Source organism: Drosophila innubila (genome assembly GCF_004354385.1).
Source record: "Drosophila innubila isolate TH190305 chromosome 3L unlocalized genomic scaffold, UK_Dinn_1.0 0_D_3L, whole genome shotgun sequence".
In the NCBI taxonomy this organism is placed as follows: Eukaryota; Metazoa; Arthropoda; class Insecta; order Diptera; family Drosophilidae; genus Drosophila; species Drosophila innubila.
The window spans coordinates 20871036-20898746 of NW_022995376.1; the positions used below are offsets into that span (position 1 = coordinate 20871036).

At 34.9% G+C, this 27711-nt stretch overlaps 4 protein-coding genes and 1 long non-coding RNA gene across 9 annotated transcripts; 3 read left to right on the forward strand and 2 right to left on the reverse strand.

The window, feature by feature from the left end:
- Positions 1-315: 315 nt before the first annotated feature.
- On the forward strand, positions 316-975 carry LOC117787042. Its single transcript, XM_034625487.1, has one exon. It carries the CDS (start codon positions 366-368, stop codon positions 924-926), a length of 561 nt encoding a protein of 186 aa, XP_034481378.1. The 5' UTR covers positions 316-365; the 3' UTR covers positions 927-975.
- Positions 976-1845: 870 nt separating this feature from the next.
- On the forward strand, positions 1846-7675 carry LOC117787203 (arylsulfatase B). Of its 3 annotated transcripts, none has more exons than XM_034625667.1 (7): positions 1846-1936; positions 4528-4888; positions 5088-5247; positions 5300-5785; positions 5851-6008; positions 6071-6844; positions 7568-7675. In XM_034625667.1, the coding sequence occupies exons 2-7, from the start codon at positions 4772-4774 to the stop codon at positions 7583-7585; spliced, it is 1713 nt and encodes a 570-aa protein (XP_034481558.1). In that variant the 5' UTR covers positions 1846-1936; positions 4528-4771; the 3' UTR covers positions 7586-7675. The 3 variants fall into 3 exon arrangements, with proteins under 3 accessions (XP_034481558.1, XP_034481559.1, XP_034481560.1); XM_034625668.1 differs by having other exon boundaries at positions 4671-4888; XM_034625669.1 differs by lacking the exon at positions 1846-1936 and adding an exon at positions 1944-2012.
- Positions 7676-7763: 88 nt separating this feature from the next.
- Positions 7764-12239, reverse strand: LOC117787204 (CD151 antigen). The gene is made up of 7 exons (XM_034625670.1): positions 12109-12239; positions 10997-11141; positions 9600-9683; positions 9342-9533; positions 8691-8786; positions 8337-8633; positions 7764-8276 (listed from the first exon to the last, which is right to left on the reverse strand). The coding sequence occupies exons 3-7, from the start codon at positions 9675-9677 to the stop codon at positions 8229-8231; spliced, it is 711 nt and encodes a 236-aa protein (XP_034481561.1). The 5' UTR covers positions 9678-9683; positions 10997-11141; positions 12109-12239; the 3' UTR covers positions 7764-8228.
- Positions 12240-15440: 3201 nt separating this feature from the next.
- On the reverse strand, positions 15441-25416 carry LOC117787311 (sulfate anion transporter 1). 3 transcript variants are annotated; one of them, XM_034625803.1, is made up of 7 exons: positions 25147-25416; positions 24923-25070; positions 18703-19040; positions 17918-18641; positions 16772-17515; positions 16555-16703; positions 15441-16485 (listed from the first exon to the last, which is right to left on the reverse strand). In XM_034625803.1, exons 3-7 carry the CDS (start codon positions 18726-18728, stop codon positions 15906-15908), a joined length of 2223 nt encoding a protein of 740 aa, XP_034481694.1. In that variant the 5' UTR covers positions 18729-19040; positions 24923-25070; positions 25147-25416; the 3' UTR covers positions 15441-15905. The 3 variants fall into 3 exon arrangements, with proteins under 3 accessions (XP_034481694.1, XP_034481692.1, XP_034481695.1); XM_034625801.1 differs by lacking the exon at positions 24923-25070; XM_034625804.1 differs by lacking the exons at positions 24923-25070; positions 25147-25416 and adding an exon at positions 19191-19208.
- Positions 25417-26079: 663 nt separating this feature from the next.
- On the forward strand, positions 26080-26380 carry LOC117787266. Its single transcript, XR_004617676.1, has 2 exons — positions 26080-26273; positions 26333-26380. It is a non-coding gene; the product is annotated as an uncharacterized LOC117787266 (long non-coding RNA).
- Positions 26381-27711: the final 1331 nt, after the last annotated feature.

Genomic DNA, 27711 nt, shown 5'->3' on the forward strand with positions numbered 1-27711 from the left:
TTAAACAACTGATTTTGTTTGCTGTTTAATTAAATAGGAAAAATAAAATGTATTGCAGCTAACTGTAATATAAGAGTAAATATAGCTTGTTTACTTATTAAAGTGTTTTAAATTGATTTTAGATCATTTTTCATATAATGCATTATTTAATCATTGCTTAAAAAGTACTTTCAACTGACATGAAATCAAAAGTAATAATGACATATCTAATCAATGGCAACATCTATAACCTAAACCCTATTAACTTTAATTTACAATACTGTCTCTTATCAGAAAGTGATTCCCACAAAAAGCGTATATAAGCCTCAAAGGCAACTTCACAGACCTCAGAACACACTTCGATCACTTTCCGGTCAGTATTCGCAATGTACTCTGCTAAGCAAATTTCTCTCTTGGCGCTGGTTCTTGCCCAGCTGTTGGGTGCCATTCAGTGTGGAATCTACGATGATACAGATACTTGGGCTTATGGCTATAAGTGGGAGGAGTTCCCTGACAACGCAGTTCTGGGTGGCTTCGATCCTGACGGCTACGACAACTTTGTTGGACGCGTAGTTTACAGTTCCAGCATTCTCCCAGCACGTGTCGTTGCTGAATATGGGAATGCTACCTACAACACCGAAACTTTGGCTAATACCGCAACCTCCTACGAGTTGTTGGTGGCCAATGAGACCGTCAGCTATCACTGGAAGCGTAGCTTTGATGGACATTTGGAGAAGAATGCCGTTTCCGTAGGAACAAGCAATGTCAACAATCGTGTTTACGTTTGTCGAGGAAGAACCGATAGTGCTCTGTTGATTGGTACTTTTATTCTGTCCCAGAAGTACTGCATCATTCGGTATGGCAATCTACCTCTAAGACAGCTCTCTAAATACGAAGTGTTGGTGCGCAAACGGAAACCTGCTAAGTGGATGCCACTCGTTGTTTAATTTCCTAAAAAACAATAAATTAAACTGATATTAACTAAAACTGTCATATTAAATAATAAATATACAAATACGATGAACAAATAAAAAATGATTTGTTTTGTAATTATAATATAAATTTTCCATTTTTTATTCCGAATTTCTTAGCCTATTACTATAATTTATTAATTAAGAGAAAAATAACTCAATATAGTTAAGTCTAAAAAAATAATTGTGTAAATACAATAAAATATATCAAATGAGAATCCAATTTTATTAGATAGTTTGATTTTTGAATATTAAAATTGTCGCAAAAATTAAAACTATATATGTATTACTTTTCCCATTTTTTTAATTATCTGAAAATAAAATCATCATTTATCTAAAATCCAATGGACATCAACATAATGATAATGCATTTTTCTAAATTTATTACTTCAATTTTTAACATGTAATCAAATTATTAGTTTCTATATTTGAAATGTTTTAAGCTTTACTGTATATAAATTAGTGTACATATATAACATACAAAACTATAGTTTAACTCTTTTACTTCGAAATAAAACGCTGTCTACGCTTAGTTCTGTAAAAACTTGTTTATTAGATACTCGTATCAGCCTTAAGAAGTTGGTCTATAAATTGGATGAATCGCTTCCGCCAAATCGAAGCCCTGACCATTGACAATATTATGCCACTTGGCGTATACGTGATAAATAAGACGAACTAAATTCCTCTCTCTCTTTCTCTTACTCTCTCTCTCTCTCTCTCACGCTTCGATTCTATAAGCTTCTTATCTCTGCATTGTATTTGTTTCTCCCAGTGTATTTTGTGGCCGTTCGTCGTGCACGAATCACGATTCGTATTAACCGTTCGACTCGGCGTTCGTCTTGTGACGTCACAGCCATAAACATTACCCATTAAAACGGCAAGTGGCAGCAAGTTGCGGGTTTAGTCGCGTGGAGCAAACGCAGCTGAAAGGATCAGCAAAGATCAGATCAAACAATTGTTGTGGCTATTATTTGTGTTGTTATCGCGTATGTTAATAATTGTGTGTTGATTGTTGTGTCTTGTGGGTGGAGTTTGCAAATGGCAAGTCAGATGAAAAACAAAGTGAGGAGGCAAAGAGTGTTTAAAAGTCTTTTACGATCATAAGTGATGCAATGTTTAGTCAAGGGAAAAACTGATTGATGTAACATTTGGCAATCGAACACTTCAAGCGAAACTGCAAAAAAACAAAATCTTGAGATCTTTAAAGGTTTAGCTTGAAAAGTATGAAAAAGAATTGGAAAATTGCCAATACAACTACTGGTGATAAAATTAAAAAGTTGCAAGCTAATTTGAAAATTGCTTATACAACTACTGGTGATAAAATTAAAAGGTTGCAAAGCATACTTGAAAATTGCTAGTACAACAATTTGTGATAAAATTAACAGAGCTCTGATGCTAAGCAAATTCCACAAGAATATTGATTTTTAATTGTTTCTAATAGTGAACAAAAAACAGTTATCCTAAAGTATTTTTTTTTACATCGTTAAATTATTAAATTAATTTTTTAACGTTTTTAATTTTTGAAACAAACTTAACAATTAGTTTTTAAATATTTATGTCACTTTAGACATAAATTTAATCAACAATAAAAGAGAACTTTGTCCTTTTCTTTACTTTAAATTACTCTGATAATGACATAAGATTAGTTATCAACAGCTATTTTCTTAATATTTGCTGTTCAAATTTCTGAAAATGACTGACGATTAGTGAACTAACATTTATATTGCAAAAACATTCCAAATTTTTCACATTTTTTGTACATAACTATATACAATTTGAACTTAATTTAAACATCAAACATTTAGTCGACAGTTACTAAGCTAAGATTTAAATTTTAAGACTTAAAGACTGACAAATTGTAGAATTATGCTCTTACCAAAATTATTTATTTCCAATAGATTAGCTATCCAACAACTCTAGTTTATCTACCCTTTAATACTTAATTTATTGATTAAACGTTCTCAGTAGAAATCTTGCCATAAATTGTTAAATCTTAATATTAATAGGCTTAGATTTGATAACTCTATAAAGCTAAATAGATGTATTTAGTCAATGAGCTATGTCAACACCCTTTCCAGAAGGTTTTTAATGTTAATGAAACCTAGTGACATGATCGTAACATATTTAACACGATCTGTTGCCCAATGTAACCGACAATGAAATTTACACAAAAATCCTCGCCGGCAAATAAAACAAAAACAGAAGAGAGTAACAAGCTCGTCGAGGCGTGTTGAAATTCCCCAAGTCTAAGTTACTCGTAAACCAGTCTCAATTGGCATTGCCAGCGATCGTGTTGCTAATCAACAATTAACTTAGTATATATTAAAATATTTCGTTATTCGAAAGAACATAACCCGATGAATGAAACTCCTTTTAAGTGACTAAGAGTGTTGACCTTGACAGCTGGAACACCTGTTCCCAGTTTGTTTATTCACTGATTGGGCAAGGTCAATTTTAATCCACCAGCACAAATGGAACTTTAGTATATTTTAAATTCAACACAAAAAATTATGCTTATTTATGCAATTGAGACCATATTTTGCAAACAAAAACTCATATCTTAACTATATGGAAAGCCATAATAATGGTCAAAATTTAATGGTCCAACGACAATTGCAGCGGAATTTTCATTATGCTAAAACTGGCTCATAAAAACAAAGCCAGAGTCGTAACCAGCGGGTAGATCATATATAGTTATGGTAATTGCGGTACGATCTACTTTGTAAGAGAGGTTGAAGTTCAGCATAATTTGCGAAACTGCACAGTTCATAACCGAACATTATCACATCATAATTTTGAAATATCCAAAAATCAAGCAACGCAACATTTGCAACTGCTTCTAATAAAGCCTTAATTCAAGTCTTATTGTCGATTTACCCGTAACTTAAAGAATAAGTAAAAGGGTATATTATGTTTGATGGAATGTATGGATGTAACAGGGAGAATGAGGCATCTCCGACACCATAAAGTATATATATTCTTGATAAGCATCAACAGCCGAGTCGATATAGCCATGTCCGTCTGTACTGCTGTCCGTCCGTGTGCCTAGATCTCAGAGACTATAAGAGATAGAGATACCAATTTTTGAATTTTTGACAAGCTCCCTTCCGCCCCTGAAAATTGCGAAAGGCCACAACACCTACAGTTTTTAATATAATACATTCACTTAACCGCAGCAAAATCGGACAAGTAGAACGGAAGTAATAGCTAACCAAAGTTATTAATAAAGTTATTATTTCAATACAATCACCTAAAAGTATGCAGTAGTTTTTATTTGATGGTAATTTCCTTAAAATACTCTTATATATATTGAAATAAGTAACGGGTATTCTATGGTCGGGATTTCGACTATAGTCTTTCCCACTTGATTTTATTTGTATATTTTTATTAAAAACTGGTTTATTGTTTTAAATGTATTGCAAATATACTTTAAGCCGAAACTAGAATATAATACTGCATGTAGGCTCATTAATATTAAATATAATCAATTTTATATATTAAGAAATAGATCTATAGTTACAAATACTTGAAGAATTCTTTAAAGAAAAGTTTCAGAACTGTTCTTTTTGAATTTCAGAGTTTGGAAGTGTACTGCTGAATTATGACGATTTTCATTGCCAAAATTAAGGTTTTGTTCTGATGCTTATCTGTCGTAAAAAGCGTCATGACAGTATAAAACTGAAGGCTCATTGTTATAAAAGTATTTTAAACTGAATTCAGATAACAAGTGAAATAAATAAATCTCGACAAGCAAAATAATATTAAGTTTACAACTTAATTGTGCTAACTAAACATTAAATCTGGGAAGTTCAGTGTACGAAATGAGGTCGCTAAGGCAACTCGGCTTTTTTCTGAGTGTAGTCCTATGGATTAGGCTGTGCCAGGGAACAATGGAATCTACCAAGCCAAATATAATCATAATACTGATAGATGATATGGTAAGTATAAGAATATCTTTTAATAAATACTGTAAATTTAAGAACTATAAATGCTGTTAAGTTTCTGGGGTTAAATGTGCAAAAATTAAATGAAAATAAAAAATTTGACTCGGAAATTAAATAAAACTTAAATTTTTTAAATAATTAGAAGTTTGGTTTTAATTTAGAGTCGCATTTCTCTCTGTATATATTTTGTTAGGGTTACAATGATGTGAGTTTCCATGGCTCGAATCAGATTCTAACGCCTAATATTGATGCCTTTGCCTATAATGGAATAATACTTAATCGGCATTATGTGCCCAATCTCTGCACACCCTCGAGGGCGACTTTGCTGACCGGAAAGTACCCTATACACACAGGTAAGTCATTATAATCATTTGTTTTGCCATACAGATATAATTTCTCCGCCAGGGATGCAGCATTATGTTCAGATACCTGATGAGCCCTGGGGGCTGCCATTAGGGGAGCGCCTGATGCCGCAGTTTTTCCGAGATGCAGGCTACTCCACGGAGTTGATTGGCAAATGGCATTTGGGATTTTGGCGTAAGGATATGACGCCCACGATGCGTGGCTTTGATCATCATTATGGCTACTATAATGGCTACATTGACTACTATGATCACACGCATCATATGCTGAATAAGAATTACACGGCTGGCGTTGATTTCCGGCGGGATTTGAAGCGATGGCATTTGGATAATGGCACATATGCCACAGAGGCATTCACAGCGGAGGCAAGACGTGTAATTAAACAACATGACAAGAGGCGTCCACTTTTCATGGTACTCAGCCATCTGGCGGTGCACACGGGCAATGAGGACAATCCCATGCAGGCTCCCGAGGAGGAAGTTGCCAAGTTTTCTCACATTAAGGATGCCAAACGACGCACGTATGCGGGTGAGATATCTATAGAGTATAACGTAGTCGTGTGCTCTCTTAATATTGATCGGTTTCATATGCAGGCATGATCTCCAGTCTGGATAAGAGCGTGGGACAGACAATGAGAGCTCTTTCCGATCGCGGCATGCTCAACAATAGTATTATACTGCTCTATTCGGACAATGGAGCTCCTACGCTGGGCATACATTCCAATGCCGGCTCTAATTATCCTTATCGAGGCGTAAGTTTCAGCTGAATAAAAATAGTGTATTGATTAAGATGTAATAATTTTGTCAACGACAGCAAAAGGAATCTCCGTGGGAGGGTGGAATACGGTCGGCAGGTGCCATTTGGAGTCCTTTGTTGAAGCAGAAAGCATATGTATCCAATCAGGTGATCCATGCCATCGACTGGTTGCCCACTCTGGCAGCAGCAGCTGGCGTTCCGCTTCCCAATAATCTCCAATTGGATGGAGTTAACATGTGGCCCTCGTTGAGTGGCAACTTGGAGCCACAGTCGAGGAGTTTGATTCACACCCTGGACGACATCTTTGGCTACTCCTCGTATATGCGGGACAATCTAAAGTATGTGAATGGCAGCACTTTCGAGGGTCGCTTCGACAATTGGCTGGGCGAATTGCCAGCTGATGAGGATGATCCACACAGCGCCTACTACGTGCAACAGGTTCTCTCCTCGGAGGTGCAACAGGTGCTCGGCAGTCGTACTTTGACCAACAATCGCATCGAGCAGCTGCGTTCCGATGCCACTCAAAGGTGTCCCACTAACGAGCAGAATCACACCCAACCCATCTACCTCTGTCAGCCCCTGGAGGCACCCTGTTTCTTCAACCTGGCCAAGGATCCATGCGAACGCTACAATCTGGCCAACCTGTATCCCCTGCAGTTGCAACTACTCGAACAGGAGGTCCATCAATTCCGATTGAGCGCCGTTAAAAGCGCCCGTGTCCCTAAGCCGGATCCGCGTGCAAATCCCGCATTCCATGGCGGTTACTGGGAATGGTGGAATAACACTTCGTCGAGTGGTTCCTCTATATGCAATTGGAATATATTCAACTGGGTATGGTTCAATTGTCTGTTATGCTCAAGCTTTGCTCTAAAATGTATGTCTTAAATAATAATTAATTGTAAATATTATGTGTACAATTTCCCAATAATTATAATTAATTAATCTTGTTTGGAAACTAATGAAAATTTGTATTCAATTTAATACTCATCAAATTGCATTGTATCTTATAACAAATCTTCGTCTTTCAATTTCAATATTCCATAAAATCCATTTTGTCACATTCCTGAATTATTGGCATTTACAATTTTTATTTTGTTTCATAAATATTTAATTTATAATTCATTCACAAGAACGTGTTTTCATTTATCTGTGGCTCTCATTTGTATCTTTAATTCCATTTCGTTACTTTTAGTAACAGCTTACATGCTTATTATGATTATAAGTTTTATGTTTTATTCAATTATAAAGTATTACTCACATTAAAATGCATTTGTATCGTATCCGATTTCTTTCTATTTTCATCTATCAGTGATTACCAAAATGGTTTTTTTATTCTATTACGCTCTCCAAGACACCATTTGTATATAATTCAATTGAGAAAGGAGTATCTTATAGTCGGGGACTAATATAGAACCATCTCTAATGTTTCTAATAGTTCCAGCTGTTCTATTGATCGATTAATCAAATAATCGAGTACAATGAGAACAGATACGTGTTTTACATTTACAATAACCTATGTATATTTTAATTGTATAAACTTTTCTTTGTTTCTAGCTCCCATTGTGTCAATAATATTGCCAATTAATAATTAACAATTATACTTAAGTATATTTGAGTTGTATAATGCAAATAAAATGCGAAAAACATCTGTTGAAAAGTAGATCACCTACAGCTCTACATCGTTCTCAACTGATACCAGGGCTGAAAAATAATGAATCTTAACCCTTCATTAAAAATGCACCTATATTAAAATTTCTGCCAATCTCAGCTATAATTAGGAATTTAACTTATACGCAAAGTGTATAAAATTGCATATGTATTTTAAGTATTTGAAACCATATGCAGGCGCTATAAACAATAGAAGGAAAACTTAAAAGTTAACAAAAATATATGTTTACATGGAGAATTTGAGGGACTTACTTAAATGATAACAAAACGTATAAAAAGGTGAATACAAAATTATGTAACAGATGATAACAGGCGCGATTACAACATGGATGTACACTAGGTATACATTTAATGACTTACATAATAAGATATTTAAGCGTATACATACACAAGATATACATATACAGAAGTACATAATACAAACGCAAAGACTAACGCGTAAGGGATCTAACATATCATACATTCGGATAATACTCTTAAGATAACATTACAAATGGGTTTCACTCGGAGCGCTGTCATCTTCCTTAGTCGCTCCTCCGATGTGGCGCTATTCAATCATATTGAATAGCAAACAAGAGAATATCATGCCAAAAATCTATTAGACAAAAAGCGAAGTGTTAGGACACTATATAGATATATAGTTGGGAATTCTTACCATAAGTATAGCCACCGCAATGGATGTGCCGCCAATGACAGCCGCATGATCCCTGATGAAGTTCGTCGTCACATATAGACAGCCCTGATTGTACAGATTCGTAATGGTGGGAAAGATGGTACACTCCTTGCGCTGACCCCCGAACAACTCCTGACAACACGACTCCGGCACGGGTCCATAGCGATTCCAATCATGCCAGGTGTCCACACCGCAGCACTGCAAACGCTCCTGCGTCAAGTCCCACGCCTGTGTAATCTCCCGTCGACTGCCGTATAGCGCCATGGTGGATCTCATTTCCTGGTCATGAATCATGGTTAATATATATGCTTGAGTTGTTGTGTCTATATCCCTTACCTGTCGCATAGTCTGTTGCACCCGCTCTCGAAACACGTAGCCCAAGACACCGCCAATTAACATGGTCACGAAAACCAAAGCCACTATTATGAAATACTGGAGATGGTATGTAAATAGATGTTAAAAATTTGGAAATCAAAGTAAGTGAAGATAATACGTAAATACATAGATATTTAACAGTTGGACTTTAAACCAAGTGGCACAAGTAAAATAATTTCGGCATAACAAAGATTTCTATGCCCTTGCAGATCTATTATAAGCAGGGACTGAAAGTATCAGTTAATTACTTTAATTGAGCAAATCAATGGGTGGAAAATATTTTCGAATACATGGATTACACTAAAGTTTAAATTTTAACCTTTTAATTTCTATTTCTAGCTTCTATTAACTTTAATAATATATAATCATTTTTAGTTCTTTTTTTATATGAAAAATAAAATGAACGGAAAAATCCTATATGTTATTTTAAAACAAAAGTTACAGAACATCACTTATTTTTTTATGTTAAATGAAGAGTTTCAAAATGAGAGTTATTGTATATAAAAAAATTCGATTAAAATTGGGCATTTACAATTTTTTTTTTTAAATCTTACAAAAACATTTTTTAAGAAACTTTATATAAATGTTATTTTGTTTAACCATTTTGCTTACCGTTAAAAGCAAGCATTTCACTTCCTTTCCAGCGCCCACACAGCCCAAAAATGAGACCAGGCAAATGATGACCGATGTGACAAGCAGGACATAGACAGCGCCGGAGAAAAGATTCGTTCCCAAAAGCTCATTCACAAAGCTGCGATCCACTAGAGTCCACAGTGTCAGGCAGAAGACAATGGCGCCGCCCACCTAAGCAAACAATTTTAATGTTAATAATAAAATACATCAAATAAAAAGCCTATTTAAGCAACTTACGAACATCACAAAGTTTGCTATAAACAAACTATATTTTACGAACTGCCCGCAGCAGTCCATGCGTGAACTAAACCCCATGTCGTCCTGTTTGGTAGGAGAAAGACAAAGAGAGAGATAGTGAGCGTGAGCGTGAACTTGAGAGAGTGTGTAATGTAAGTAAAAGTTTGTGAGAGCGATGTAACAGTTAGACACTGTTCCGACGACAGCTGAGCGCGTAATGCGTAAACAGCGAATGAACGGCGCAAGCGCAGCTCGCAGCTGAGGCTGAAGTACACTTAACCATGACCCACTTTATACGGCAACTGTGATCGCGACGTCGACGTCGACGGCGACGCCAACTTAACCGAGGCGAAGCATTAGACAAGCGCACGCGTTATTGTTGTTATTGCTGCTGCTTGTGGATGTTTTTGCTGTGTGGAGCTTATTTTGTGGAAGCTAATGCATGCATTGAGCTTTTTGATGTCAGGAATACTTTGAGGGGGTACAAAAGTAAACTAGATATGCGACACGAGTCAAAAAATACTCATTAATATTAATATAATGAAATGAAAGTACTTCAAATTAATCAGATAATAGCGCTATTCTAAACCAAAACACACAACTTCATGATTATAAGTGATCTGTTCTTTACATAAATTATATATAATTACATTGGATGAGTAATTGTAGTGCTCCTCACTCTCTAGCAATATCGTATCTAAATAACATCTCAGGTCGAGCTGAATTTTTGAAATTTAAATGAGCCACTTGAAGTTCGTCAGTTAATTGCGGTTATTAAAAAAATGTTCTCACACTGTTTTTTTTTTTTTTTTATGTACAGAGAAAAACAACATCAGTATATTTAAGCAGTACTATATAGTGAAAATCGTGTCTTAGTTGACAGTAAGTCATCTGAAAGTCGTCATTAATTATGGGGCGTTGTCAGACGTGTGTTCTACGAGCTTGTTCTCGTATATTCGCATACATGAAGATCGAACCAATTAGCAGGATTATCTGATCTTTTGATAATTACGTACCGCTGCTACACATAATGATGATTTTATTCCATCGGGTAAAGTACCTGACTAATCCGATTGGATTTATTATTAAAACCAAACGTCTAGAATAATCATTACTTGGAATATTTGATTCAATTAGTTAAAGCAATAAAAAAAGAAGTTCTTCAGAAATTATTGACAATGGTTCAATTAAAATAGTTATATATAGGAGCTATTGAAGTCTATAAGATTTCCCTTTTAAAAGTAATAAATCGTTCCCATTTCTTAAAAAAGATCGAATTACTTGATAAGCTCTTTTTTTTATTTATTAAAAAACCAACTCTTTTGTGTATACTCAGCGTTTCACATTATTTGCCAGTTTATTATAAATATTTCTTTATTATTTATTTATTGACTTACTCTGTTGCCTTCGTGTAGCACAAACGAGGTTTTCGTTAGGTAACCAATTTTGACGGTTTTTTCTTGTAAATTGCCAAGTAATTAACAATAAATAATTTTTAGTTGTTGCACTTGGTTGGTTTAATGGCAAGAGATTCGGCGGGAACTACAAAGAAAAGTGGGGGAAACTCTTGTTAATATTACAATATATATTTCAAATTTGCGTTTATTTGATTTTTATGACTTGACTAATTTGTTTTTGTTGCTGTCTTTTACCACAGCAACTACAATTTCCTGCTGATTTTATGAGCTGTTCTTTAGGTATTCCTGAGTTTTATTATCGTTTTGGTTTTATAGTGAATATTAAAGTGACGCCTTATTGTCTTATTTACTTATCACATTTTTAATATTGTCTTTTGTCTCGTGACAATATTTCTTGGATATTTTACCCTGCACTCTCAAAATTTCTTATGGAGGTTACATTCGACTTTGAGAAGTTAAGAATTTTGACTATCCAACTAACATTTATTAAATTTATTTAATAGAATTTAGTTACTAAAATTTACCAATTTATAAAATTGTTTAATTCATTAATTAGCTGCAGGGTATTTATCGGTCGTGCACTCGCACTTGCGCTTTCTTACTTCATTTCTTATGACACTTTTTGCAATTTTGTTTTGGTGTTTTTATTGAGCTTTTAAGTTTATTGTTGAAGTTGTAATTTTTGGTCCATACTTATGTAAGCCTTAACGCGCACCACACATAATATTATTAACTGATTACTAATCATTTGTTAATTTTAAATTTATTATTTATTTTTTCAACTACTTTTATGGGTTGAAAAGTTCCGGTTGATATTCCTTTTACTTAGTTTTTTTTTTTTTAATTGTTTCTGTCGGCCTTTTGCAGCTGATAATTGTTAATGAGTTATGTGCATGTATTTGTTGTTATTTGTGTTGTGTTGTTATTGTTGTTGTCATATCCATGGAAAACAACTTTTCAATGCGCTTTTTACTTGATTGTCAGTTTGCTTAATTTTTTTCTATTAGTTTATCCTTACAATATAAAACTAGTATATCCCAGTGGGTGCAGTATTATTTTGCATATTGCATTTTAGCTAGACATTAACTCACTTTATCGCTTATTATAATTTTTGTTATATGAGTTCTTGCAAAAATTTGTATAGCGTCGGCAGCTGGGCAGCAACTGTAGAAGTCTTTCCAAAATATATTCCACACCGTCTCCACCGCACGAGCGATCGCTTGAAACTGGTTGTGGGAACAGATTGGGAGCTTGGTTTTTTATTAGTTTCGCTCACAAAGAGCTTCGTTGTATTTCTACGGTGTCTCTGAGCTGAGCAAAATTACAACAATGCACAACACAATATCGATCGTTGCAGGTGCAAAAGAGACGCACAACAGAGGCCAGAGAGAGGAAGCTTTGAGTTTGGCTTACAAACCGCAAAATACTTCTCAGTACCTTAGTATTTGTTTTTGTTTTCATTTATGTCTGTTTTTTCATTCGCTTATGTTGGTTTTTTTTTTTCATTACTGCTCAGCTTGTGAAAATGTATTGAGTAAACAAAACATGTTTTAAGTACGGCGTTTTTCTCCATAGCCATAGCCTTTGTTTCATTTTATGCAATTTTTGCACAGCGCGCACTTGAAATGTTATAAAAAAAAATTAATATTTTAAATAATATTTTATACTAATATCTTTTTTTTCGGGAAATTGAAAGCTTTTAATTTTATACATATTTGTTTCAGCTTCTAAAACCTAAATTAACTTTCTTTATTCAAGGCATTTTTGATTATTTTTTCCATCAAAATTGACCAGTTTTCTTTTAGGTTTTACAGTTCATCTACACAGTTTTTGATTGTTCTATAATAATTTTGATACGATTTTTAAAACACATGCAACAAAAACAGAGGTTAAAAAACGTATTATTTAGTAAGATTATAGGATTTAGATGATTGAAAATATTACACCTAATTTTTTCACTCTTGGAGTATGCAAATTGTATTACAATCGCATAAGAAAACTTTGAGTTTTTTCGACCATTTATTTACGTTACGTATAGTACATGCAAAACTATACTGCTTTCTTAATTTTGTTTTCATTCCTGTTCTTTCCACTTAGCTAAATAAAAACCGATTAAATTTTAGAATCATTTGAATTAAATGCAACAATTTAACGCCTTTGACGCTTGTCACCTTGAGAAAACGCAACGAGCCTCACACTTGCTAACATAACTCATATAAATAGATATAAATATATATACTTAGTATCTATATGGTACATAAAAACTCATGTGTATATTATTAATTGACTTGTTTAAAATCATATAAAGTTCTCCTGAAAATACTATTAATGATTGATGCATCAGGCACATCAAGAGACTCTTAACTAAATGCAAAATGATTTCCCAATGAAACTCAAGTTGTTGCTTGACCATTTTGAGAAATTTTCAATAAGTATTAGTGCTAGCTCAACCTAGAGATGCTCTGTAAACGGATTAAAAATAATTTGTTAAATATCTTGTGTATCTAATAATTTAAACCATCTCATCGTGATGAAACTATCAGTATATATAAACCATATGATATATATCATATATGTTTTAATATAAAGACATACTTTCTGTTACCTACACTGATATTTGTTACAGGCCTACTACTATAATACCCCTTTATACATAGCTGCAGGGTATAAAATATGTGCATATTTACAGATATAAAAATTTATAGCGACTATAAAAAGCAAAAAGGTTCCCACAGCGTGTGTCAGATGCAAAATGTTTGACAGCAGCAGCGACAACAACAATAATAATAACAACAGCACGAAAAATAACAACAATATTATTAACAGGCAGTGTAATTGTTTTTCTATTTTTGCCATGCAACCTGAACCGTACCGAGAGCATTGAGATGAGTCGGGCCACTTGGTGTTAACAGAGCCATAAAAGTGCTAAACAAGCCAACAATTTTGTGAAGTTAACAATAAACGAATTAGGCATTTGTCAGACTGTATTGAGGGAAGCTACAAGTATGGGTTATTTACTTTTTGTTTCTTCTCTTTATTTTGTTATTTGTTATCGCCAAGAGAAGACAACTAGTAATTTTGACCTTAGCATGAAAATTGCTTATGAAATTGTCTTGGCCAAATGTTTGGGCAACCAAGTTGTTTGCCTAACTAAATTAAGCCGCTAATTGCTGAAGGTTTTCCGAGTTCAACTTTGATTTTAACAAAGTTTATACATGTACTCAGGAATAGTTGGTATTGAAAGTCGAAGTATGTTGGTAATATCTATATCTTGACTTTTTTGGAATTATTCTTAAATTATATGGACTCGAACAATATAATCCTTAAATATTTACAAAAAATTAAACCAACATTTGAAAATATTATAATACAATGCCTATCAGCTGAGCAATAAATACTAAAATTCCTTATTTATTTATTTAATTTTACAAAGAAAAGGTTAATTGATTTGATTTAAATAAATATTTATATTTTATAAAATTACTTCCAAAGCCTATACAAAATTTCGGCTATAGTTAGGCTAAATCTTTTCCAGAAGCAATTCTCAGTACTCCTTCTATTTCTTACAAAAATATAGTAGTTATATGCCCTCGTGTGTATTTAGATATATGTACGAGTACCTCATTGTTTGTCACATCGGAATCACCTTCAGTACAGAGAACTAAACTTAAACTTGAGCTGGACAACCGCAAAACGCAACAAAATCCCATTCTAATCGGGTTTAATCAAAGTCGAGTTAATTGTTTTAATATGCGACCAATAAAATTTGGTTAATTTTCCAAGAGCAGGTCTCTATTAATGACATCTGGACTTGACCTTATCCACCTGACACTGACGACTATTTGATAACTAATCAGCTCTTTATGTACCTTCTGTGCTGACTATTTACAGTATACAGTAGTCGGTTGACTTCCTCCGACACGTTTGACTTTAGTTTTTAGACAAACAAATTACCGCGCAAGTACCCGAAATTGTTGAAAATGGGGTTTACTTAGTCATTTTACCTGCTAATTGCTCGGTGTCAGCTCTGCGATTGTACGTGACGATGACTTGGAATCTATCTCTTTCTCACTCCCTCTCGCAGGGTCGGTATTTCCGTTTGGTTCAGTGGACTTGTGGAACGCATGTGAAAACAAAATATTGTAGCATACTTTGGGGCTCATACTAAAATGGCAATTTATGATTGTTGCTTTAGAATATATTTTTTTTAATTATAACAGCTTGACGGCCATTAAAAAATATATTAAATAAAATTAAACGACTTCTCTATTATGTAAATATTTATAAAAATGAAATTTCAATGAATTTTAACACATATATTCTAAGCAAATCATTTTCGGTGAGTTTTTTTAATGTCATTCGATAAATCTGCTTCTTTTAAGCTGTAATAAAATTTTTTCTCTCCAAATAAAGTTTCATTAAATGCTTGTAAATAAAATTTTTAGTTTAATGTTTATGTACAGTTCACAATTGGCTTTACATAAGCTTAGGAGCTAAATGTGAATTGATCATTTTTAGGTACACATTGCACAAAATACATTTCTTCAATTTTTTAGTTGCTCGGCGGTGCATACATAGTTTTAGGTACTAAACGCCACGCCTCCACACCGCCTCTTTTGTCAATGGTGGGTAAAGGGGAGGACTGGGGGCAAATTGTTGTTTTAAGTACAAAATATTATTGTATCTGACATTTTGGTAATAGGTAACAATCTGATGATCTATCCCGAAAGGGCACTTAAATGAACTTAGCCTAAATCTCAGCGATTTGAAAGACGGCAACAAACTTTAAAAGTCAACTTAAAGCTTAATGTGGTTAACATTAGAAGTTGTTATTGTTATTATTGTTGTTGTTACGCTCCACAAGTTGCTATCACATGTACGAATCACCTCACGCAGTACGAAAGGCATTCGCATACTCCACGGCATCATGGAGGGTCGGAAAGATCTCGAAGGGACCCTCGCTGAGGGCCATACTGTGCACCAGAGTGTCATACACGCGATCCACGGGGCTGGCCAGCAGCATACGAGCACCGCGCGCCTTCAGCTCCTTGCTGATATCACTTAATGTACTGCAGCCGGCGACATCGATGTGACCGAGCATCGTAAAGTCTAGTATAAGAAACTGAAATGAATCCGCCGATTCCATGAATTGTCCTTTGATGGCATTGCCACCATTTTGTGACACCTGTGCATAGGTGGGTTTCGCTTTAGGACTTCTACTGCTTTTGCTATTCTTGTCCAGACCCACAGTCTCGTTGAGCGCGCGGCGGAAAAAGAGGCTTGTGGCAAAGTTGAGTGAGCCGCAATACCGAAAGATGCGCGTCTCCGGCACTTGCATCACATTGCGATGCTGATTCATGTCCATATAGATGCCAGGCGCTTCTGGCATGTAGCCCAAAAGACAGGAGTATGGTTTCAGACCCTTTATGTACAGCGCCAACAACGAGACGCAAACGCCAATAAGCAGACTGCAAAAAAATATACAGAGAGCATTATTATATAAATGTAATTGCAGGGTATATATAGTTCTTAGCTACCCAATATCAATATCAATGAGCACCACACATAGAAATGTGAATATCCAGGTGAACATTTCCAGTTTGCCCTGCTTGGAGAACTTCTTCAGCTCTTTGACCTGCATAAACATGGGCTTCAGGGCCACAATAATGACGCCAGCCAGAACACACTGTAAGAAAAAATGTACTTTTTATTAAATATACATTAACGTTAAGTAAGTTATAGAATCATACATACCCTGGGCAAATCACTGAAGAACGGTCCAATCCACATTATGGTTGCCACCACCAATGAGGCTGACACAAGGGATGCAATTTGAGAGACTCCTCCCGTTTGATCCTGAATAACTGAGCGTGATAGGGAGCAGGCCATGGGCAGGCAGGAGAAGCAACCGCCCACAATGTTGCCCACGCCCATGGCAAATAATTCTTGATTCGCACGCACTTCATAGCCATGTTTCTTGGCAAATGTCAAGCCCATGGACATTATGATCGAATAGGTTACTATAGCAATGGCTATGGAATCGACGGCAACCAAAGGCACCAGATCGAGACGCGGTAATTGAAAATCCGGAAGACCTTTTGGAATAACGCCCACCGGCTGCAAATTGAAATCCGCTTTAAGGTGACAGAATTTCGAGATCAGCGTGCCTCCAATGACAGCGATGAGTTCGCCGGGCAGCGGGAAACGACAGCGTTTACTCAGGAACGGCTTCAGGCACTCATTGCAAATGGTCATAAAGATGATGACGCCCATGCAGAAACCAAAATTAACGAGGTTCGTATCAGGCACACCCTTAACCACATCTATCACAGTGTACAGGATCTTGAAGGCGCCCTTATGACGTGGCACCGCTATGCCGAGCACATCCTTCAGCTGTGCGGTGACCACATGACATGCGGCCGCTGTGGTAAATCCATTCACCAGAGGCTCACTCAACAGGGATGCAAGTGTTCCCAGCCTGAAGAAGGACATAAGCAGCTGAAATTTAAAATGAAATATATTAGTTTTAACAATTATACATTGAGAGGATGGAGAATGGGAGAAGTATTTGGAAATTTCAGGTGTACTTTTTAGCCAAAATATTTAAAATTAAAAAGTCGTTAAACAGCAAGAAAGTAGATAGCTATTAATACTCAAAATATGAAAAAGTGGAACAGAAGTTAGATAAAAATCTTCAATAATAGCTCACTTCTCAACTGATAACTTAGAAGTATATTAGTTAAGAATTATGTTTGTACCATCAAGTTACAGATAAGATATTCACTTTGACAGGTGCTTAAATGAAAGCTGAATTCGTATCATACTTGAGGTATACTTTGTTATGATTCTTTAGTATTGTTTCCGTTAAAAGAGTGATAATGAAATAATTTTTCCACTTACATTCACAATACCCACAGCCAAGGCTAGTGAAGTGACCACCTCCAGATTTGTGATAATATTTTCTGGCAGCATGGTTGTTGTTGCATTTTGTAGCAGCAGAGCAGCTGCTGCTGTTGTTGTTGTTGTTGTTGTAGTTGCTGTTGTTGTGGAGAGCAGTGACAGAGACTCAGCTGTTGATGTGGCAAGCGATGTGAGTGGAGACGCTGTTGTGGTTGTTGCTGTAACTATAGCTGCATTGGGATCAAAATTGGCATAGGTTAGCACCACCTTTTGGGTCATCATGCTGGCCACGGCAAAGGTGCCGATTGAAATATGCTTCGAGGTGCCGAGCAGCATGTAGACAAGCACCGGAAACACAGCCATGTAGAGGCCATTTCCGGCGGAGACACCAGCCAACATGCCATAGGCCATGCCGTGGGGTATATTCATGATGGCCACCGTGAAACCGGCTATAATATCACCGATAAGGTCCCGCCGCAGCGAATACTGTGGCAGCCACTGTAGGATGGGTATAACGCCGGTAAAGAGGGAGAGGAAATTCCAACCTCGCCAGCAATTTCGCAATGAGGAGGGAATACTCTTATCTCTGGCCGCATAGCCTGTGTCCTTGATGACCAGCTCGTGTGTGAGCACATCCCTATGGATGCTGTACTTTGGTTGTATTTTTGGTTTACTTTGGGCGCTTTTACCGTTGCCATTGTTATTGTTGTTGAGCGGTTTGGTTCTAGGTATCAGAGAACAAAGATTAGAAATAATTGAACATAGATTGACAGGCATAAACTCACTCTGGATTCTCCTTATCGTTGGGCATTGTGTGCTCCTCTGTTGCTTCGACTACTTCTACAAATTCTGTACAGCTGCTAGGTTCCACATGGGTGTCAGTATAGCGATGGGTTCGTAGATCTCTCAGATATTGCACGCTCCGCAGTCGAGCTATACGATCCGCTTCAGTATCTTCTTCTCTGGATTGAGTCTCTATCCAGAGGGGTATTAACAAAGTACCAGCTTCGTTATAAGTTTCCGGATCCTCGTCCTGTAATCGTCGCAATTGCTGACGTCGATTCAAGTCTTTTAATTGTTTCCAGGCACATTTACGTGCTGATTTCAGATAATGTTTGGGTTTCTGCAATGTATAACAAAGATTATAGATTAGTTTAATCTACAAATCATTTAGTTGTTGCAAAAATATAGATTTATAGCTAAAATACAAATGATAGATAAGACTTTCATACAAAGTGGAGTCAATCCCACTGGCAATAAACACATTATTTACCAGTTACAATTGCCAGTTAGATAACTGCAATTAGCACCACTCACTACTCAACACTCCATGTACATGGCACGACTGAATCTACAGTTGGCATAGTACAGGGTATAAATACAAGCGATTGTTCCTCTTTGGAAATTAACACCAATATCTAATTGCTCGAATCATTGAATCAACATGCGTGCAGCAGCTGATCACAAAAAAACATATTAATCATCATACAATATCATCTGAAAAAATGGCAGAAACTGAACAACTTTATTTACTTATCTACAGCATTGATTACGCATACGCAGCGTTGCCCTTGTCTGGTCCGAATTGTCTATTGACGTCGAAGTCTAGTGAAATTGTAGATTTTTTTTGTGTCTTGGTTTGTGTTGTTTAACGCGTTGATTATACTAATATGTATAATTATTAATTGTACACACAACCCTACAGCTAACAATTGTTGTCTATCAATTTCTGAAAAACTTTATGAATAACTATGGCTAACAATCGGAATTGCTAATAGTCAAACAAATTGGTTAAAAAGAAGCATTTAATGATGTTTACTTGATTTATAAACACCTGCTTTTTTACATCCACAGCATGATTGAATTTGATAAAATTTAATCCGTTGTCCATTCTATATTAAACTTTTTTTTTTTCAATTAAAAGCCAAGAAATTTCATAAACTAACGTCATAGTATTTTGTGTCTGATCAACTATTGATAAAAAACTATAAGTATTACGAAGAAATGTATCAAATACTACTTTTAGTAATCGCCTTAAAAATATTTATTTAACATAAATTATCTTGTGATCAGCAGGCAGGATTATGTGACCAAAATCTTATTAAGAGTATTACGATACTCAGGCTATTATCAATGACTGAAACACACTTTGGGCTTGTTTTCATAAATTAAAAAAATGTTTTTAACCGTTATAGGAAACAATTAAATTGAGTTGCTGTTACAAGCAGAAACAGTTAGTACTAAGTAACATTAAAAGCGGTAAAAACTAAAGTAAATAAAGAACTCTTAACCGGTTAGACAAGTCGCTGACTAAGAAAAAATGAGATTAAATTGTAATTTAAACATCGCATTGCCTCACATCTTACCAGATCCGAAGCCAGCCGTTGAGACTGACGATTTTATAACAGAACCAGTGCAATGTCAAGTTCAATGCCTTTAGTGGGTCAAGTAAATGCTATATATGACTGTACATTTATATAATTTATTTATATATTAAAAAATTTAAATTTCAAAAAGATCAATCTCGCGATTGTCTCTCTAATTACAGATTCTGCGAACAGTTATTGACTTGATTGCTGTGTGAGATCAAGTGATTCAATTGATATGGCACGATCAATTATGTTGAGAACTAAGTTAAAAATTCGATATTTTCAATTTGTCAAGATCCCAATTTTAAAAACTGAACTTAATTTTAAAGAGAATATGTTGTACTTTATAGATGTAAGGATTTGCAAATATATGTATATATTTTAAATTCATTATACTTAAAATTCTCATGTATTTTTCTACTTGCTTAAAGTTTCTTTTCTTATATACAAACCTACATATTTTATAGAGCAGAAAATATCTCATTCTATCTTTTGCGCGAATTTATTTCACCTGTTTCATATTTTCAATGAGTACAGGGTATTAACATGTGCTAGATCAGCAACATATGCAAATTTTAAAAGTTTTTTTTTTTTATTTTCCCAGCTTTGCAAAGAATTCTTTACAGTAACTAGAAACCTCTTGAGCTAAAAATCTAGAATATAGGCAGGCATAGTGCTTAGTAAAAGTATGCATACCTTTAAATAAGTCACAAGTTTAAAATTTGTTCAAGGCAATTTAAAAAAACTGTATTTTTGCCTATCTATTTGTTTAGATTTAATTGTAATAACTTCCGCTTTGCCTTGACTTGGTACCAATGCTATAAGTTTGTTTCCATATAGTTACATATCTATTCATTTATTTTTGGATGACAAAACCGGTAAACAACTCACGTTTCACATGCAAACAGTTAAATACAGCTTTATAAGCAACAGCTTTGATAATAATTTCGTATTTGTTAACGCAAAATTAATGAGTAATAAAGACATAAAAACAGGAGAGGAATAGAGTTAAGTCGACTATAAAATGCCCTGCATGAAATTAAAACATTAAACTGAAAGCTCATAATCCATAGGAATAAAGTAAGATCGACTATAAAATACCACGCATGAAAAGAATACATTTAAATTGTAAATCATGCATACCTATCACGTAATGTATACACAGGGTATTCACCGTACTTAAGCTCAGTACATTAACTTAATTGGGATGCCCCTGGGCAGCGTTCAATGGCGCCGTACGGTTCTCCATTAGTTCTACTAGCCAAATACTTAGAAACCGGTTATTTTTTCTATTTTTTTCCATACAGAGTGAAAAAAGTGCTTGGCCAAAATGGATTATTGGAGGGCAACCGTTTACAACTATAACAAATACATAACTATTGAACAGGGGTTGTCGGGCAGGTGTGAAAAGTTGTATAATGCAACGGGGCGAAAAGTAAAAGCTGGAAAAATATAGATGTCTCTTGTGGGTGGTGCCAAGTGATTTCACATCTTTTTCTTATCAAGTTTTGTCCACTTTAGCTTATCACAACTTGTGAATTAAACTCATTAGTCAAAACATTTTTTGGGCAAAACATAAGAAATCTGACAGAATTTTCCATTCGATTTTATTCACTTGTTGCTACTGGCGCATAGATAGTCGGATCTGTAGTCCTTATCAGTGTTGGAGGGCCTTGAAATAGTCGTAGATATACCAAGCTTTTATTTGCTCAATCACATGTTATACCCGTACTACTATCTTGATGGCAAACCAATGATAATAGTGCATATCAATATTAGAGATACATATAGATAATTTTGAATATTTATTGATGTTCATTACGTACTTCAACCATTTTTGCTGAATTTTGCACTTGGGAAACTCGTAACACTTTTGTCGCACTATATAATAGAACTAAATCTGGAGACTGGTTTACCCACTGCAGCAACTTAAATAGATCTGTATTATATCTGACTGAGCTATATATTTGTCTGATCTTGTTGTCTTACAAACAGTTCCCCTTCCAACTCGATAATGATGATGGCAATGATGATGACACCAAAACCTGATAAGACGTTTTGTGACTTGTGAAGTATATAAAAGAATTTCGACTTAAATATTTGCTTGGTTTATTGAAATTTATTATACGAAATACTAAGTAAGCCCTTTTACAATCAAATTACAAATTCAAATACGCATAAACATTTAAATAAATATTTGTTTTTGAGTCAAGCTAAATTTTAGTTAATGTATTGCACTTTAAAAATTGTTTGCACTTTCATTTAAGTTCCATGTTTTGAGTTCAGGAAACGATAAATACAGGCAAGTAACGTTTCATTACATCATTTTATTATTTCAAATTCATTCATAATATTAAAAAATAATTTTAAAAATATGATATTTTGCTAAAATTAAAGTAAGCTCTACCTAAAATTTGCAAAATGGATGTACGGTAATCATTGAAACAAATTTAAGGGAAGGAAGTTATGATGGTAAATCCAAATATATACCCTTTCAATTGGTTCCGGTTATATTAATATGATGACAACAAAGCAACCTTCGAACTATAAATTTTCCATTATCGCAGGCGCTTACCAAATGCCAAAGCTCAAAAGTAATCGTTCATAATGAAAGCCTTAAGGTCGCTTACCAAAAAATATGAGTAATCAGCAAGACAACCATAACAACAGCAACAACAAAGAGAAGAGCGACAACAACAGTCCGTATATAATAATAACAGGAACAATAACTGAACGTGATAATGTCGAGCCCATTAAAAAAAAAATAGGAAAGAAAATACTTGTTTGCAGGTCTGTTGCGAATTGGTTTAACAGGGTTGGGGATTGGAACTCGAACCCTGGGGTCTGTTAGCTTATCATCTAAAGCTTGCCAAGCATTTACTGTGTACGTACATGCAACAGTTGCATGTGAGCTCATCGATTTCAGTTATGCATGCCATAAAATAATGCATATGCGAGTAATCCTAAAGTAGTTATTTTTTATGGAAATGTATCTGTTAGATAAGTGTACTTTGGCGGTATTTGGCTTTGATTTTATTAGAATTTTGCATTTAATGTTTCGAGTGGTCAACAATTTCATATTCACTTGACAAACAAAAAAACCAGTTTCCACTTGGGCACGCATCAAAGTTATGACAATCTTATAGAAACCAAAGTAAATAAATCAATTGGGGCATCATTCAATTGACATACTTGGATGCCCACGTTCTCGTTCTCGTTCTCGCTCTCTCTGTCTCTCCATCTAAAAATCGCAGCTTTTGTATTGTATACTCTATACATTACGATGGGAATTATGATATTCCAATATTTGATATTTATTATTTACCTTAATTACTTGTTTGCGCGTATCTTATTACAAAATTTAATTGGAATTCAGTTAAGTTACTCCATAAAATTTCAATATACATATTTTCTGGACTTATCTAGAAATAAATACGTGTAATATATATATAAATACTTATTTCTCAATTAAATAAAGAATGGAAAGCACGAACTGAAACAATAAAAAAAAGCTGCGAAACTTGGGAGAACATGTCATACCAAATAACAATAAGTTATACTGCATTATTAATTTACGTTTTCTAAATTTTCGTCTTAAATTAATTGTTATCTGGGAAAGAGTATTTTAAATTGTTGACAAGAAATCGTTTGAATTTTTCACAATTGTAAATTTCCTTTGTTGAGATTTCTTAACGAAATTGTGGTAGGTGCTTACTGTTATTTCTCGCTTGAGTCAAATTCTCAATAATGATCAAGTGTTAGAGAAAGATTAATGAAATTCTTTAAGCCACTTCCAGTCGTTTTGGCCGTTAAATGGCCTAACAAACAGCTGACTGGTTATTCGATTCTGTTAACTTTGCACCGGAAAACCCCCTTTTGAAATTTGGGTTGTCAACACGCAAGGTAATTGACCAGAGACAAAGTGTGTAAAAGCACAAAGCGGAATCAGTGTGATTGTTAAGCTTGCTCCCTGGACTATGAAATACCCTGTAAAATAATTATGCATATACTGTTGACACAAATGCAGAGAAATATAACTTGAACATAATTAAACAAGGATTACGACAAAAAAAACTTTGCTTAAAAGCTCTCTGCAATCACATTTAAATCAATCCAATATGCTACGAGTCAAAATTTATGTACAGGGTATAAATATAATGCGACAGGTTGAAAACAAAAGCGTGAAAGAAATACGAATTAACTTATGTACATAAAAAAGCGCAGTATAAATCAGGTGCAGTTGCACTCGACTGATGGCGATGGTCAAGGCGAAAAGAGAACGAGAGAGTGTGAAAGAGCGCAACAGAGAGAGCGAGAGAGTGGGGAAATGTACGAATAGCGGCAACTAAAACGCAAGGCAAAACAAAAAAAATTGACAATTAAGTTGATTGCCCCAAATTGAGAATGAAGCGAGCGAAATAAATCGAAATCGGAAGAATTGAAATTTTTGATAGGTCCCATGACAACATAGAAATTACCAAAAAACACTCGTACTTATATGGTGCTTGGTTGAAAATAAATATAGCTTTACCTAACCAGAAATGTAAAGAAATATTTTTGGCATTTAATTTAGTTGCTAACTAACAGCACTTATTATTGCTATTGTTGTTCTTGTAATTTGGTTTGTCGTTGTCACCTTCAGCTCTTGATAGCGCCTACTGTGCTGTCGGTGTTGTTGATGGTGTTGTTGTTGTTGTTGCTGCTGTTGTTACTATTGTCGTCACACTTGTTGCCAATAAATTTGTGATTAACACTTATTGTGCGCGTGCATTGAACGGTTTGAACTTTAAATATGTGTACAATATAAATTTGTGTATCTGTATTATAATATATATTAGAAAATAACTTTAAAAAACTCACAAATTAACGCTAATCAATATTTGCAATATTTAGGTAAAAACGATATCCGTTATGGTATTTTTTTTGTTAGTTTTCGATTTTTGTTATTTAACCGCTTTGCTTAGTGTTTAATACGACGCTTGCGACATGCTACGTAAACCGTTTGTTGCTGCCAAAAAACGCTCGCGCCAAAAACAAACACACACGCACGCACAAAACGGAGCAACTGGCGACACCGACACTGAGAGCGACAGCGACAACTACGTATTTCGAGTGACCCACTGAAACTGAAAGCACTCGCGAAACGAAAATACGTAGCATTCGAAAGCTTTTCAAAGCTGCGCAGCTTTTATGCTATTTTATTGCAGACACTGATGTTGCCATTGTTTTGTTGTTGAGACGCTGCTTAGCAACTTTGCGAGTTACACTGAATATTACAACAAATTTGCATTTTAAATATTTTAATGTATTTCCAATTGGTTAACACTATGAGCACGTATTTGTTTTGAGCAACAATTTGCATTTTTTAATTTCTTTCATTTAATTTTTGCCAAATATGTTTTTTATTCACTCAGCTGGTAGAGAATACTGGCGTTGCCACCTGGTCAACTGTAAGAAAGTTGGCAGAGTCATTACAAACAACTGTTTAAATTGCACAGTGGTTCATGTATATATATTTTATTTGTTTAAATAATAAGCAAATATATATTTGTTGTTCGATCTGAGTTTAGATAATTAAATTGTAATAATTATATTAAAAGAAATATATACAAAATTATATATGTTTACATGCCTTTGAATTATTTTATTAATTGATTATGACAAATATTTTTTTATAAGTTTTACTAACATAGAACTGACATATTGTATCGACACGGCTTTTATAAATGTTTTTTTTTATTACTTGCTTAAAAGTTTTTTTTCTTGGATTTTTAGTTTTGCAGTTTTTGGTAACACTGAATGCATGCTTACCGGCAGCACTCTTTTCACAACGGAGGCGCCATTGCAATTTAAATCATCAAACAGTCTGGCAACTCAATATCTTTTCAAATAAAGTCCACTAATTAGGATGATAAAATGCTTTGGAAATTGTTTTTATAATTGGCTGGGCGAAATAAACCAAGACGTGCAGCAATTTATGCCAACAAGTAAGTATTGTTGTTTTTGTAGTTGGGTACATCTTAAATGAAATGTGTGTAATTTGCAGCAACACTTCGGAGACACATTGTCCCTTTGAAGGCGCCATTTTTAAACGGTAAGTGTTCTCCTTGTCCTTGCCCTTGACAGGTGGTGCAGCAGCAGCAGCAGTACCACTTGGATAATTTGCATACAAGTTGCACGCGTGTCAGCATATAAAATGCGGAACAGAATTAACAGTTAGGCGAGCACATCAGCAACAGCAGCAGCAGCTCCCATCTAAATGAGGTTTTTACACGCAGACACCTGACCTTGTCACGCTTTATTACAACAGCCAACAAAATCAGGATATAAACATGCAAAGTGTTTAGGTGGCGTATGCCATTTGCCTTAAGCTTGTAGTTAACAGGCCCAATGTGTAATGCAAACAAACAAGCCAAATCAAAATTTCAACAACACGCAACAAAGCCCAAAAATATTGTTAATAGCAGCAGGCGTTAAAATCTTGTTGCTGCCGCGTTGTCTACTCAAAACAAACAGCTACTGAGTGCACGGTGTACCACAGTTGCTAATTTTGTACCAAAACTGGTACGTTTTTTGGTCGTTGGTACATTGGATCACTATAATGAAAATTTAATTATTATTTTATTTAAAGAATTTTTTTATTTATTAAAATTAAATTATTAATATAAACTTTATATTATTATTTTACCCTCGAATTCAGAGAATTGAATAAAAAATTAGGCACAGGATATAAAAATTGATAGATAAAAGCATCTGTAAGATTTATATGTGATGGAAATTTAAATAAAAAAGTACATTTCTTAAGACGGTTACATAATATAATAGATTTTATAGATTCGTAACAAAAATTACATTTTTTACGCAAAGTACAAAAGATAAATTCACTTAAAAAATATATGCTATGAATAAGGAAGATCATACATTTTCCAAAGTGGCAACTGGGTGCTGGGCAAGTAGAACAGGTGCAGGTGCAAGGTGCCACAGTTAGAGGTGCTGTTGATTGTTCCTAAGAAGATTCCACTTTTTACTTCCCAACAAACTAAACGCTTGATTACAGGCTTCTTTTACTTCGGGTGATCCTGCAACTGCGGTTGTCACTCCCTGCCACACAACAGTTCCACATCAGTCTTAATATTGGCGTCATGTGGCAGACACTCCAAAGCACACACACACACAAACAAACACACAGTCGGCAACACATATGGCGTCGTAAATGTGGCTAAGAGCAAACACAAACAGGCAACAACAACAGCATCTTAACAAACAGCCCAGCAAATCATCATCATTATTATAATGAACATCATCATCATCTACAACAGTCACACTCAACGTAGCGTGTGTGTGCATCAGCAACAACAACAACTACAGCGACGTCGACGCCGCGGCGCGCCGTTTGACGGCAACATCGAGAGCTGCTGGTGGCAA

Excerpts from the sequence above, each read along its gene's own strand:
- LOC117787311 (XM_034625801.1), bottom strand. The coding sequence starts at position 18,728 with ATGCCCAACGATAAGGAGAATCCAGA. Across the intron at positions 17,516-17,917 it reads TGGCTGTGGGTATTGTGAAT|CTGCTTATGTCCTTCTTCAG; the intron begins GTAAGTGGAAAA and ends TTTAAATTTCAG. Across the intron at positions 16,704-16,771 it reads TCTTCAGTGATTTGCCCAGG|TGTGTTCTGGCTGGCGTCAT; the intron begins GTATGTATGATT and ends TTTTTCTTACAG.
- LOC117787203 (XM_034625667.1), top strand. The coding sequence starts at position 4,772 with ATGAGGTCGCTAAGGCAACTCGGCTTTTTTCTGAGTGTAGTCCTATGG. Across the intron at positions 4,889-5,087 it reads TAATACTGATAGATGATATG|GGTTACAATGATGTGAGTTT; the intron begins GTAAGTATAAGA and ends ATATTTTGTTAG. Across the intron at positions 5,248-5,299 it reads AAAGTACCCTATACACACAG|GGATGCAGCATTATGTTCAG; the intron begins GTAAGTCATTAT and ends TTTCTCCGCCAG.
- LOC117787204 (XM_034625670.1), bottom strand. The coding sequence starts at position 9,677 with ATGGGGTTTAGTTCACGCATGGACTGCTGCGGGCAGTTCGTAAAATAT. Across the intron at positions 9,534-9,599 it reads TAGCAAACTTTGTGATGTTC|GTGGGCGGCGCCATTGTCTT; the intron begins GTAAGTTGCTTA and ends TTGTTTGCTTAG. Across the intron at positions 8,277-8,336 it reads TTGCGGTGGCTATACTTATG|ATTTTTGGCATGATATTCTC; the intron begins GTAAGAATTCCC and ends TTTGTCTAATAG.
- LOC117787042 (XM_034625487.1), top strand. The coding sequence starts at position 366 with ATGTACTCTGCTAAGCAAATTTCTCTCTTGGCGCTGGTTCTTGCCCAG.